Raw genomic sequence first — 14814 nt, forward strand, 5'->3', positions numbered from 1 at the left:
GATTGTACCACTGCCATTTTCAGGAAAAGATAGCCAACACTCGCCAGAGCAAGAACAAGGCATTACAATATAACACGTATGTACGTCAGGAGTGTGGAAAACAGCTGGAAAATTGCATACACATCAGCTTCCAACGTTGACACGTTATGAACCTGGCAGGACCCATCTCCCCTGTCGTTTCTGGTGACGAACAACTCATGCGTCAAAAAGGAAAGTCGGGAACCGAAGAGCCAGGTAAACAAACCACATTTCCTTCACATTTAAAACTAGATATACATTTCTGCTTGTCACATATACCCGTATAAACCACTTATTCAAAGGAATGTCCTTAAATAATTTCCAATTGTATGGTTTAAATACCTGAAAAGCAGGCGTTAAAAGGCTTCCTTGCGTTGACGACGACGTAGAAAATTCTAGCTAAGTAATGTTAGCTACGCTAGCTTGTCGGAGCAATGCTAGAAGGGAACGTAACTAGTTAGTGTATGTGTGCCGAGGTGGTTGACAGTTCAGTGTGGTAGCTAGCTACATAGCTAAATACACATTCTGTCTGATAACGATAAAATATCCATATTTTGTGTACTCGCAAACTCAGCGAGTATAGCTAGCTAGCTAGAACAGCTGCACTGCATGAAGCATGTGCAACAAGAAAAAAAAAACGCTGTCTGAACTAGGCCTAGCAATCGGTCTTGTTAGCTGTACTAACTTGCTAACATTAGCTCAGTAGCCAGTTCACACGAGGGCAGTTGGGGAACTTGAACTTTCAAACAAGTTTCTAACTTCCAAATAAAGTGGTTGCTTCTAACTGCTAACTCATTCAACAAGTTTGCCAGGTTTGAGGTTTATTGGGTTCCAGTAATTTACTTACATAGCTACCTGAAATATAGGCTATTCAACATTGCTATTCAACATTATGATGATGATGATGCATGTTCAAAACAGGAAGTCACATCTATGTTTGTCATGAATTATCAAGATTCATAGTATTCGGTCCTGCCTCAGGCTTCGGTTGGGTTGGAGACAACAGTGTTTATTTCTCACCCCTGTGTGTCCGTTCTGCAGGTTTTGTAATCCGGGAATGGGGGACATGAAAACCCCAGATTTCGACGACTTGTTGGCAGCCTTCGACATTCCAGACATCGATGCCAAAGAGGCCATCCAGTCTGCGCCAGAAGAGGGTGGGGAGGGGTCAGGGAAGGTCGGGGGCAGCGTGTCGGGGGCCGGGGGTCCCTCGCCAAGACCTTCCAGCCCCACTGACTCCCCTCCCAACTCCCAAAGTGAGCCTCCAGTGGTCAGTGTGATTGTTAAGAACAGGGTGAGGCCTGACTCCTATGAAGAGACTGAGGGGTCAGATGAAGAGGATGGGGACAGCCCTGGGGGCAGTGGGACAGACCCTGAGGTGGAGACTGGGATGGGAGTCAAGGGGGCCCTGCTGAATTCACAACTGGCTCCTAGGATGCCTGGTCTGGTCTCCTCAGAACCTCTCCTCCAGAATGGGTTTGAGGGGTCCACAGTCACGCTGGAGCCCAGTGTGAGAGGCCAGGGGTTGGGCCAGGCCAACGGGGATCTCTGGTCAACCTGCTCCCCTCCCACTGCGAGTGAAGGAGGGGGCAGCATTGGAGGCGCAGGGGGGTCGGCCTGCACAACCAAACATACAGTTAATATTCTCAACAGACGGAAACCTCTCTCCTCTCATACTTCTGCTGGTCCTATAACCTCCACATCCTCCTCATCATCATCGTTGTCCTCACTCTCTGTCAACCCACACCTCTCTCCTCCCTCCATCCTGAGTGAGGACACTCCGTGCCCTCCCGGGCCTCTTTCCTCCCCCCCTCCCTCCAACGGAAGCCTGAGAGTGGGGGTGAGGCGCATCATGGACTCGGATGAGGATGACTCTGAACCGGATTTGGGAAGCCCTCTAGTGATCCAAGAGAGCCCAGATTCTCCCATGTGCTCCCCTCCCAAATTTCCACGCAGACACCGCCAAGTGTCCTCTTCAGAGCTGTTCAGCTCCCCAACTCCCTCCTCCCCTCCTCTCCTCTCTTGCCCTCCTCCTCTCTCCTCCAAACCCCCTCCCTCCATCTCTCAGACATCCTCCAGCTCTAAACCCCCCCCTCCAGATGAAGTACCCTCCACCCCCAGGTCTCCCTCCCCTCCTCCTGCCCAGCCCCAGGCCCGTCAGTCCTGGCTGGCTGCTGCCCTCAGTAACCCCAGACCCATCTCTAGCCCTGTGATGGAGGAAAGAAACCCGGAACATGTGATCGAGGAGAGGGACTCACCAGAGAGCCCCCCGCCTGACCAGACAGGTTCTGCTATGTCCACTGTGCCCAAGAGGAGCTCCAGCCCTGCACCAACCTCAGCATCAACTCCACAGAGGGCTAGAGAGGGAGAGGAGCCCATGGAGAGTGAGCCTAGCCTGGGGAGCAGGTCAGAGAACAGTGAGAAGATGGAGGTTGTGGATGGAAGACAAACAGGAGACACAGAGACAGCTCTGGCCAACGCTACGACAACACCAACAGCCCCCGTTCGCCCGCTCAAAGTCCGAATCAAAACGGTCAAGACCCCTACAGGCAGCATCACCAGGACAGTGACGCGAGTAGCATCCAAAGGAGCAGGGGGGACCCCCTCAAAAGGCGCAGATGGCTCCAAACCCTCCCCGGGGGGTCGTAAGGTCCTCAGCCGGAGGGTGGCATCTCAGCAGCCTCCGCAGCAGAAGTCAAAGGGTGGCAGCGTCCTGCCTGTGTCTACACTCCAGGATGCAAGTACCGCCATGTTGATGGCCGCCAGCAAGGCCCAAAACAAGATGGCCGCCGACAGCAACAAGCCCAAAGTGTCGGCTACGGCTGTCAGCATCACCAAGTCAGCAGCCCTCCCTTCTGTCTCTTCCGCCTCTTCCTCATCCCCCAGATTCAGTCCAGGGGGGGCCGGCGTGCGCAGCCTGGGCCAGAAGACCCTGAATGGTGGTGTGTCTGTGTCCCCCTCCCCCCTCCTCACCCCTCAGGGGGGCAGTAGACCAGCCTCCATAGTGAACAGTACAGGAGCCATTATCTCCAGGAGCCAGTCCAGTCTGGTGGAGGCCTTCAACAAGATCCTCAACAGCAAGAACCTGCTGCCCAGCTACAGACCAGACCTCTGTACACCACTACCACCGGAGTGGGACCTGCCTCTGCCTGCACAGGTAACAGACTACACAACAGAATACCCCCTATATCAGGGGTATTCACCTCTTACCCCATGAGGTCCAGAGCCTGCTGCTTTTCTGTTCTACCTGGTAATGAATTGCACCCTAAATCGGTCCCAGATTAGATGGGAACAGTGAAAAAACACAGTGGAACTGGCTTTGAGGTCCAGAGTTGAGTTTGATGGGTCTATATCAGCATGGATTCAATATTGCACTAGTAGTGGTTGGAGTAAAAGCGGACGTCCAATTTCTGTTAGACCTTGTGTTCAGTAGACCAATAAATCGCTCTTGTTTATGTAGTTTTTTTATGATCACACACCAGATAGGTGCAGTGAAATGTGTTGTTTTACAGGGTCAGCCATAGTACTACGGCACCCCTGGAGCAAATTAGGGTTAAGTGCCTCGCTCAAGGGCACATATTAATCCCCAAAGGGGAAATTTGATTGCGCCAGCCAATACATACAACACCAATGAATATGCATTGTATCTAGAGACATGTCATCGACATAGGTATTGTATTCATGTTGTTCTTCCTTTGCATCGCAGGGCTACCGCTGTCTGGAGTGTGGTGATGCGTTTGCCCTGGAGCGCAGCCTGGCCCGCCACTACGACCGGCGGTCCCTGAGGATCGAGGTGACCTGTAACCACTGTGCCAAGCGGCTGGCATTCTTCAACAAGTGCAGCCTGCTGCTCCACGCCAGGGAACACAAGGAGAGGGGACTGGTCATGCAGTGTTCCCACTTGGTCATGAGACCTGTCAGTGTAGAGCAGATGATAGGCCAACAGGACACCACTCCCATCGGTAAGAGAGACTGTGTGCTATTACTTTCATATCTCACCTAGGACTGTATACATACAGTGCATTCGGAAAGTATTCAGACCCCTTGAACTTTTCCACATATGTTTTTAGTTTACAGCCTTATTCAAAAATGGATGAAATAGTTTTTCCGCCTCAATCTACAGACAATACCCCTTAATGACAAAGTAAAAACAGGTTTTTAGAAATGTCTGCAAATGTATAAAAAAGAAAATAATGAAATGTCACATTTACATAAGTATTCAGACCCTTTACTTTGCTGAAGCACCTTTGGCAGCGATTACAGCCTCGAGTCTTGGGTATGACACTACAAGCTTGGCACACCTGTATTTGGGGAGTTTCTCCCATTCTTCTCTGCAGATCCTCTCAAGCTCTGTCAGGATGGATGGGGAGTGTCGCTGCACAGCTATTTTCAGGTCCCTCCAGAGCTGTTCAATCGGCTTAAAGTCCAGGTTCTGGCTGGGCCACTCAAGGACATTCAGAGACTTGTCCCGAAGCCACTCCTGCGTTGTGTTGGCTGTGTGCTTAGGGTCATTGTCCTGTTGGAAGGTGAACCTTCGCCCCAGTCTGAGGTCTTGAGCGCTCTGGAGCAGGTTTTCGTCAAGGAGATCAATGTACTTTTCTCTGTTCATCTTTCCCTCGATCCTGACTAAGCTCCTAGTCCCTTCCGCTGGAAAACATCTCCACAGCATGAGGCTGCCACCACCGTGCTTCACCATAGGGATGGTGCCAGGTTTCCATCAGACGTGACGCTTGGCATTTATGGTCTGAAAGTCCTTTAGGTGCCTTTTGGCAAACTCCAAGTGGGCTGTCATGTGCCTTTTACTGAGGAGAGGCTTCCATCTGGCCACTCTACAATAAAGGCCTGATTGGTGGATTGCTGCAGAGATGGTTGTCCTTCTGGAAGGTTCTCCCATCTCCACAGAGGAACTCTGGATCTCTGTCAGAGTGACCATCTGGTTCTCCGTCACTTCCCTAACCAAGATCCTTCTCCCCCGATTGCTCAGTTTGGCCGGGCGGCCAGCTCAAGGAAGAGTCTTGGTGGTTCCAAACTTCTTCCATTTAAGAATGATGGAGGCCACTGTTCATTTTTTGGTACCCTTCCCCAGATCTGTGCCTCGACACAATCCTCTCTCTGAGCTTTACGGACAATTCCTTCGATCTCATGGCTTGGTTTTTGCTCTGACATGCACTGTCAACTGTGGGACCTTATATAGACAGGTGTGTGCCTTTCCAAATCATGTCCAATCAATTGAATATACCACAGGTTAACTCCAATCAAGTTGTAGAAACATCTCAAGGATGATCATTGGAAACAGGATGCACCTGAGCTCAATTTGGAGTCTCATAGCAAAGGGTCTGAATACTTACGTAAATAAGGTATTTCTGTTAAAAAATATATATACATTTGCAATTATTTCTAAAAACCTTTTTTCTCCTCGTCATTATGGTGTATTGTGTGTAGATTGATGAGGGGGAAAAAATAATGTAATCAATTTTAGAATAAGGCTGTAACGTAACAAAATGTGAAAAAAGTCAAGGGGTCTTAATACTTTCCGAATGCACTGTAAAGCATCTCAGAGTAGCAGTGCTGATTTGGATCAGATTTGACTTTGAGATCATAATGAATATTATCTAAACGGGGGACCTGATCGTAGATCAGCACTCCTACTCTGAGACGCTTTATGAATACTAGTGCAGCGCTGTTTATCAGTACCTATCTACCCCACCTCTCTCTTTACCTCTCACTTTTTTCCTCTTTACCTTTCACTCCCCTTCCCCTATCTATCTCCCCGTCTCTCTCTATGCCTCCTTCAGGCATGCTCTCTCCCTCCATCTCCACCACCTCTGTCCCAGCGTCCTCTGCTCCGGCTGTGACTTCAGCAGTGACCCCGGCAACCCTGAGCCCCGCCCCCCAGCTGCAGCAGCCAATCATCAGTAAGAAGGCGACAGAGCCGGTGCTATACACCAATAATAAGTGTCCTGAGTGTAAGGTGCAGTTCTGCAGCAAGGCTGAGGTGGCTGCCCACTTCCAAGAGGTCAAACCAGCCCTTAACACTGTGAGTAGAGCAGTGTGTGTGTTCAAAAATCCACAGAACTTTTTCAGTCTAGACACTGTATGTAATAGCTTGTTTCATGGCTTTAGGAGTACCTGCCTTACTGACCTGTGCGCCCTCCTTTCCCCATTTGTCTCTCTCCCTCCAGTCCTGTACGGAGTGTTCTCCTCCCATGCTCCTTCCTAACGGCTGCAGTGCCTCTGCTCACGCTCGCATCCACAACCCCCGCCCCCCCTACGTCTGCCCAGAGTGTGGGGGTGTGGCCAAGCAGCCAGCCTTCCAATCCCATTTGGAGGAGGCCTGTCTCCATTTCACACGACGCATCGGATACAGGTGACCTTTCACCCCTCACTCCCTCTGTAGTTGAAACAAACCTAGTTACTCCCGTAGACACTGATCTAGGATCAGATTACCTTACCACCAAATAGGGCTGTAGCGGTCATGAAATTTTGCTAAAGTCTGCCGGTCTCAAGGAAATTGACCGTTAATTAACGTAAACGTGTGCACCTTTGGAACGTCACCATATAAAAAAGTATAATAAATCTATGTAATGTACACCATCACAATAAATTGATTATTTATTTTAGTCAGGTCTAAAGAAACATTTTGATATGAAGAAAATGTATTTCAGAAGAATAACATTTTAGTTGGGCTACTGTAGGCCTATGTTATCTGGCTATGCTCCATGCCATAGGCTGTAGGCTTGTTCATTTAGCTGACAATATATGCCTTTTATTTTATATGATTTTCACCCATCAGACTATTCTTAATTTAAACTTTTCTTTACTAATATGTAAAATGTATTTTGATTTAGAATGGCTCATTATCACAGGGGCAGGGGAAAAAGACATGTCATCTGTAGGCACTCCAATAGTGAATGGAGGCTGTGCGCTTTCCCACTGGTCCGTTTTGTAGGCTACTTGGGTTTTATAGCGGAGCATGTGCTTAATATGAGCAGCTGAGCTCTGGCTGCCCTACAGGCCGTGCTCTGGCTGCCCTACAGGCCGTGCTCTGGCTGCCCTACAGGCCGTGCTCTGGCGGTCCTACAGGCCGTGCTCTGGCGGTCCTACAGGCCGCGCTCTGGCTGCCCTACAGGCCGCGCTCTGGCTGCCCTACAGGCCGCGCTCTGGTGCCCCTACAGGCCGCGCTCTGGTGCCCCTACAGGCCGCGCTCTGGTGCCCCTACAGGCCGCGCTCTGGCTGCCCTACAGGCCGCGCTCTGGTGCCCCTACAGGCCGCGCTCTGGTGCCCCTACAGGCCGCGCTCTGGTGCCCCTACAGGCCGCGCTCTGGTGCCCCTACAGGCCGCGCTCTGGCGCCCCTACAGGCCGCGCTCTGGCGCCCCTACAGGCCGCGCTCTGGCGCCCCTACAGGCCGCGCTCTGGCGGTCCTACAGGCCGCGCTCTGGCGGTCCTACAGGCCGCGCTCTGGCGGTCCTACAGGCCGCGCTCTGGCGGTCCTACAGGCCGCGCTCTGGCGCCCCTACAGGCCGCGCTCTGGCGCCCCTACAGGCCGCGCTCTGGCGCCCCTACAGGCCGCGCTCTGGCGCCCCCACAGGCCGCGCTCTGGCGCCCCCACAGGCCGCGCTCTGGCGCCCCCACAGGCCGCGCTCTGGCGGCCCTACAGGTGCTATTCCGTCCAAACTATGTATGCCATGGGTTCTCCAACCCCGTTCCTGTAGCTACCCTACAGGCCGCGCTCTGGTGCCCCTACAGGCCGCGCTCTGGTGCCCCTACAGGCCGCGCTCTGGCGGTCCTACAGGCCGCGCTCTGGCGCCCCTACAGGCCGCGCTCTGGCGCCCCTACAGGCCGCGCTCTGGCGGTCCTACAGGCCGCGCTCTGGCGGTCCTACAGGCCGCGCTCTGGTGCCCCTACAGGCCGCGCTCTGGCGCCCCTACAGGCCGCGCTCTGGCGCCCCTACAGGCCGCGCTCTGGCGCCCCTACAGGCCGCGCTCTGGCGCCCCCACAGGCCGCGCTCTGGCGCCCCCACAGGCCGCGCTCTGGCGCCCCCACAGGCCGCGCTCTGGCGCCCCCACAGGCCGCGCTCTGGCGGCCCCACAGGCCGCGCTCTGGCGGCCCTACAGGTGCTATTCCGTCCAAACTATGTATGCCATGGGTTCTCCAACCCCGTTCCTGTAGCTACCCAGTGCTCCATTTGAGAAACCAAGTGAAATCTGTTTGAGAACATCGATAGTGACATGTTTTCGCAATAAAACATATTTCACTAAACTGTTGACAGCCCGTCTGCGCGCTGGAGAGAGGGGAGGAGATGGAAACGCATGGTGGTGAGATACTCTGTATAGCTAAAGGTAATGTGTCAAATATAAAAAATGCCCTATTACTAGGCTATTCAAAATCAAATTCACTATCATTGTAGGCTAACTATAAGCTGCCCTGCACGATAAATGAAGCAACAGCATGGCCTAGGCCTATACGTTCTCTTCCAGACTCATGGATAGAAATGTTGGAGCGTAGCATAAGGTAACCAGTCCATCCAGTATGCATAATAATACAGCCCACACTCAAAGGCCATTACTAGAATTGGTTTAATTTTGGAGTATAGGCTAGATCAATTATGTACCAAAGACATCTTAAATCAGTTTTGTTTTATGTTTTTCTATGTGCATAATATGCTGTATGCTATGTATTGTATAACAGGCTTGGGCTCATATAATAGAAGCCTATGCATAAGCTCTAATATGTGTTTGGGTGTTTTGAATGAATCATCACCTTAGAAAGCGCTGTCCATTTCATTGTGTTAGGCTTTGAAACAACATCCACAACGACCATATTTTGCACTGGTCCAAGTTGAACTGCTGTTGAACTTCTTTCTTCAAATTGATTATCACAGTGAGTTTTAAAAGTACAATAGTCCTACTGTTTTGATGATTAGTGTTTGATTATATTTTCCATTGATGTCAGTGGTTAGAGGGACAATAGAGCCCTGAGTACCAGGCCATTAGGACCTGATGGAGGGACAGTAGAGCCCTGAGTACCAGGCCATTAGGACCTGATGGAGGGACAGTAGAGCCCTGAGTACCAGGCCATTAGGACCTGATGGAGGGACGGTAGAGCCCTGAGTACCAGGCCATTAGGACCTGATGGAGGGACGGTAGAGCCCTGAGTACCAGGCCATTAGGACCTGATGGAGGGACAGTAGAGCCCTGAGTACCAGGCCATTAGGACCTGATGGAGGGACAGTAGAGCCCTGAGTACCAGGCCATTAGCACCTGATGGTAGTTAGCGACTTGAGTACTACTAACACATGTCCAGAGTGCATAAGAGATTACCATGACTCAACAATTACGTGGAAGTTTACTCTGGTCATGACTCGTGACTGCCAGTGTGTCAGTAGTATGGTCACCGCAACAGCCATACCACCAACCCATGCTTTAACCATTAGGAGGATGAAGAAATATTTGAATCAGTGTTTAGGGACATCTACAATGATATTTCTCTCTGTCTGCAGGTGTTCTAGTTGTCAGGTGGTGTTTGGAGGGTTAAACTCGGTCAAGTCCCATATCCAGACGGCCCACTGTGAGGTGTTCCATAAGTGTCCCAGCTGCCCGATGGCCTTCAAGTCCTCCCCCAGCGCCCAGAGCCACATCAACACCCAGCACCCCACACTCACTGGAGGACAGGCCAAGTATGTACACACACACTGGTTGTGTTCTCAGATATTTATTTATTTAGTTCACCTTTATTTAACCAGGTAGGTTCTCATTTACAACTGTGACCTGGCCAAGATAAAGCAAAGCAGTGCGACACAAACAACACAGAGTTACACATGGAATAAACAAACATACAGTCAATAACACAATAGAAAAAGTCTATATGCAGTGTGTGCAAATGGCGTAAGGAGGTAAGGCAATAAATAGGCCATAGTAGCGAAGTAATTACAATTTAGCAAATTAACACTGGAGTGATAGATGTGCAGATGATGATGTGCAAGTAGAAATACTGGTGTGCAAAAAAAGTACATAAAAACAATATGGGGATGAGGTAGGTAGATTGGGTGGGCTATTTACAGATGGGCTGTGTACAGCTGCAGCGATCGGTAAGCTGCTCAGATAACTGATGCTTAAAGTTAGAGAGGGAGATATAAGTCTCCAACTTCAGCAATTTTTGCAATTCGTTCCAGTCATTGGCAGCAGAGAACTGGAAGGAAAGGCAGCCAACGGAGGTGTTGGCTTTGGGGATGACCAGTGAAATATACCTGCTGAAGCGCGTGCTACGGGTGGGTGTTGTTATGGTGACCAGTGAGCTGAGATAAGGCAGGGCTTTACCTAGCAAAGACTTATAGATGACCTGGAGCCAGTGGGTCTGGCGACTAATATGTAGCTAGGGCCAGGAGACTAGAGCATATAGGTTGCAGTGGTGGGTGGTATATGGGGCTTTGGTGACAAAACGGATGGCACTGTGATAGACTGCATCCAGTTTGCTGAGTAGTGTTGGAGGCTATTTTGTAAATGGCATCGCCGAAGTCGAGGATCGGTAGGATAGTCAGTTTTACGAGGGTATGTTTGGCAGAGTGAGTGAAGGAGTCTTTGTTGCAAAATTGGAAGCCGATTCTAGATTTCATTTTGGATTGGAGATGTTTAGTATGAGTCTGGAAGGAGAGTTGAAAGTCTAGCCAGACACCCAGGTATTTGTAGTTGTCCACATATTCTAAGTCGGAACCGTCCATAGTAGTGATGCTAGTCGGGCGGACGGGTGCGGGCAGCGATCGGTTGAAGAGCATGCATTTAGTTTTACTAGCGTTTAAGAGCAGTTGGAGGCCACGGAAGGAGTGTTGTATGGCATTGAAACTTATACCCTTCACTCCTTCCTTACAGGATGATCTACAAGTGTGTGATGTGTGACACGGTATTTACCCAGAAGCCACTGCTGTACGTACACTTTGACACCCACTTAGTCAAGCAGAAGGTGCACGTGTTCAAGTGTCCTGAATGCCCCAAGCTCTACGCGCAGAGAAGTTCCATGCTGGAGCACATCAAGGTACATCTATGGGTTCCCCTCTCACACAGTCCTTCTCCAGACTGGGTTTGGGTCAGTCAGTTCTGTTGATATAATATGTAGCTTAACTTTCCTCCATCTCCCTATTTGCTGTGTTCCTTTCTCTATTCTCCTCCCCCTTCCCTCGCTCAGACTACTCACAGAGGCCCCGCAGTCAAACAGGAAGTTCCCGTTGCCATGGCGCCTTCCCCTGCCCCTCCCCCTCGGGTGCGGAGCTCGGTGAAGACTGAGAGCTCTGACGGAGAGGAGTGGGGAAGGGAGGAAGAAGAGGAGGAAGAGAGCAGTAAGACAAGCCCAGGGTGGAGCTGTGCTCCCTGCCACGCCCGCTACGCTGACAGAGAGGACTACATTACCCATATGGCCGAGCAGCATGGCAAGGTCAGGAACACAGACTGCACATAGACTACACATAAAGACAGTTAAATGTTTCATGCAGTAGTGATATACTGTTTGATGTGCAGTACAGTAGATTGATTCTGAATCGGTTCTAACTGATCAGTGATCCATTGTATCTTCTGACCCTCTAGGTCAGGCCTACTCTACTGCCGGCCCACGGGCCCAGTCCCGCCCAAAATTAACCCCTATCTGGCCCTTAAACAAATCACCTAATCACCACAGGCCCAATCCTCACTTGAGAAAAGTTATGCTTAATACGTCACTTACGTTCTTCCATCAAAATACGATCAGAGTTTATTTATGCTCACCTTTGAGCTCCCCAGGTGTTTCTCAAGTTGGGATTGGGTCCGATCATATAGGTTATAAAGTCATATCATGTATATCTCTAAAGTTCTGGAGCACACTCACCTCTCACATGAAGTGGAGGGATCCAGGAAAGTTTGCCCTCTTTTTTTTCTTTGAAGAACAGATTTTCAGCCGTTTTTCTCAGTAAGCATCATTGTCTCTAGTAGCCTTTCTGTTTTTAAACTAGGGGAGCTGAGGGGACTGTTCACTGTAAGGTGCCTGTGTTTTGTGTAGATCCTGAAGAAGTTCCCGTGTAGTCTGTGTGAGAACTCCTTCTCCTCCACGTCCAGCCTCAGACGCCACATCAGAGTCAAACACAAGGGCATCAAACGAGCCTTCCACTGCCGGTGAGTATGCACACTACACCCTAACCCCTACATACCCTACCCCCACGTTAGAGTCTAAATGAGTCATCCACTGCTACTAAGTATGCACACTACACGCTAACCCCTATACTACCCTACAGCAGCTGTATCTCACCTTAACCCCTACACTAAACCCTAACGTGTGTTTGTGTGTGTAGGTTGTGTAGTGAGGGTAAGAGGACGTTCAGCAGTAGACTGGTGTTGGAGAGACATGTCCAGCTGAGACACGGCATGTCAGCTGTGGACACAAAGGTAGAGTTCCACTTTCTCTCACAACTACCGACTGCAGCCTTAATATAGGAAGACCGGTTATTATTGCTAAATGTCATTAACTCTAATTTTCTCTGTCTGTCAGCGAGGGAGGGGTGCAGAGGGGGCCGACAGTTCCTCGGAGCAGGACGGAGGCTCCAACCCTCCGTTCACTGTTTCAGCTGAGGAAGACGGAGGAGGAGGGTTGAAGACTGAGGAGGAAGAGGACGATGTGTCCGAGGGCATCATCCCTGCTAAGAGACCTCGCGTCACCTCCTCGGCCCCCCCTCCTCAGCCAGAGTCTGGGTTCCACTGTGCTCCGTGTGGCTTCACCACCGAGGACCGCGCCGTCTTCCTGGACCACATCCCCCAGCACCGCTCCGAGGCCCTGGGGGGAGGAGTCAGCCTGCAGTGTCTACAGTGTGGAGCCTGCTTTGCCTCCGCCCCCTCCCTCTCCCGCCACCGCTTCATCAGCCACAGGGTTCGAGACACGCCCCCTGACAACCACAGCCGTCACGGCCATAACGACCGCTCCCTGACATCATCGCCCGGCAATGGCGGTAACCACGGTGACGGGAGTCCCAGGGGGGGTTCCCTGCCAGGGTCTCCCTCTTCCTCGTCTCACCCCCCCACACCGCTGGGGGAGGACGGGGAGGGCAGGGTGGGGTGTAAGGTGTGTGGGAAACGCTTTGAGAAGGTTTCGGATCTAAACACACACTTCAGGACTCACGGCATGGCCTTCATCACCGCACGCAAGACAGACAAACCTGTCTGAGAGAAAAAAGAGAGACAGAGGGAGGGGAAGGTAGAGAAGGAGGAGGAGATAATATTTTGGAGGGAAGGAGGGTGATAGAGTACTATAAACTGCAGATATTTTAGTAAGAGAGAGGAGGTATGGGAAGGAAAGCTCTTCACTGTAAACTGTTCTTCAGCAGTGTGTTCCTGTCATCACTTATCCGATACACAAGCACGTTGTGATAACAGTTGTTTTCATTCAATTTTTTCTTATTTAATTTTCTGGCGCATTTGTCATATGGCAGCCATAACCTGTGTGTGTTTGTCTGACTGATTCTGGATGCAGTACCTCAGGTGCTGTACCGGTCTAAACTGAGGTAGTATTAACATCTTCTCACTGAGTTGTAAACAGTGGAGGCTGTTGAGGGGAGGATAATAATAGCTGGAACGGAACCAATGGAAAGGCATCAAACACATGGTTTCCACGTGTTTGATGTAGTTGATACCATTCCACTGATTCCACTCCAGCCATTACCACGAACCCATCCTCCCCAATTAAGGTGCCACCAACCTCCTTTGGTTGTAAATGAGTTATGAAACGCATTATTACAGGTTATATTACCAAATAACACTTCCATTCAGAAGTGTACTTTTTAAAATGGAGACGGTTAACCACCAGTCAGTCTACAGCTGAGTTCTATTAGGGTTCTGTTGTCCGTCATCAACAGGGAATGTGACTGGTGTTGGAAGAGACTAGTCAACATGGGGGTGTGATTTGCTTATTGATTTGAATGTTTCAGTTTCCTATGGTTTATCCAAGCACAGAATCTCACAGTGGATTGGTGACAGCCACCACTGGCCTTTCTCTGTGTAGAGCCAGTCCCAGTTCTCATTCTCACTATTGCATTGATTTTAGGTTGTGTATGTGTGGGTATTTGTTTTTCATTGTAAGCTCTGGATTGGCTTGGTCTCTTGAATGTTCTCCATTCTCATCCCGGTCCGTCTAACCATATGGTATGATCAGGGATGAGATTGGCTCCACAGAGACGTCAGGTAGAGTATTCCTGTTGATCCGGCCTTGTAACATCAGGAATTCCAGATGAATCAGGAAACATCCCATCTCAAGATGACCCTCTATAACCTGGAGGGGTTGGACCCTTCCATTACTAAAGTGTGGTTGTACTTGAACATAACTGAACCATAACCATGTAAATATGAGTACTAGACAGCTATCCTCTCTTTCTCTCTCTGAGAGGGAGGGAGGGAGATATGGATGGAGTGATAGTGAAACTCCTGGTGTAGGAGGAGAGGTGTGAGGGGTTGAGGACAGTGATTGTATGCTAAAGAAAAGCATGTAAGGCGTGTTGAACTGCAGTAAAAAAATATATAATTTTTTTAACTTAAAGATTAGTCACCCAATCAGCGGTGTTAACTGTTATCTCTTCTACTCTTTTGATAAAGGTATTGTGTGCGTGTCTCCAGCTAGAGTTTCTTCAGTCTTCAGAGATTACAATGTTAACACACAGCCCTCTTTCTCCCTGTAACCCAATTCAATGTTTTCTTTCTTGTGTAGAGCATTTCTAATAAAATACCCAGAGATAAAGTGATTATTATATTCTGAGTCTCATTTGAGCTTCTGTCAGTTGTAACAATCCATAG

General features: G+C 50.1%; 1 protein-coding gene across 2 annotated transcripts; it reads left to right on the forward strand.

Moving 5' to 3' along the window:
• Positions 1 to 28: 28 nt before the first annotated feature.
• On the forward strand, positions 29 to 14762 carry LOC115177475 (zinc finger protein 687b). 2 transcript variants are annotated; one of them, XM_029738280.1, is made up of 11 exons: positions 31 to 234; positions 1060 to 3175; positions 3725 to 3980; positions 5814 to 6055; positions 6201 to 6385; positions 9519 to 9695; positions 10885 to 11047; positions 11198 to 11443; positions 12041 to 12153; positions 12330 to 12423; positions 12527 to 14762. In XM_029738280.1, exons 2-11 carry the CDS (start codon positions 1076 to 1078, stop codon positions 13193 to 13195), a joined length of 4245 nt encoding a protein of 1414 aa, XP_029594140.1. In that variant the 5' UTR covers positions 31 to 234; positions 1060 to 1075; the 3' UTR covers positions 13196 to 14762. The 2 variants fall into 2 exon arrangements, with proteins under 2 accessions (XP_029594141.1, XP_029594140.1); XM_029738281.1 differs by lacking the exons at positions 12041 to 12153; positions 12330 to 12423; positions 12527 to 14762 and adding an exon at positions 11593 to 11837 and having other exon boundaries at positions 29 to 234.
• Positions 14763 to 14814: the final 52 nt, after the last annotated feature.

The sequence above is a fragment of the Salmo trutta genome, chromosome 37 (genome assembly GCF_901001165.1).
Source record: "Salmo trutta chromosome 37, fSalTru1.1, whole genome shotgun sequence".
Classification (NCBI taxonomy): domain Eukaryota; kingdom Metazoa; phylum Chordata; class Actinopteri; order Salmoniformes; family Salmonidae; genus Salmo; species Salmo trutta.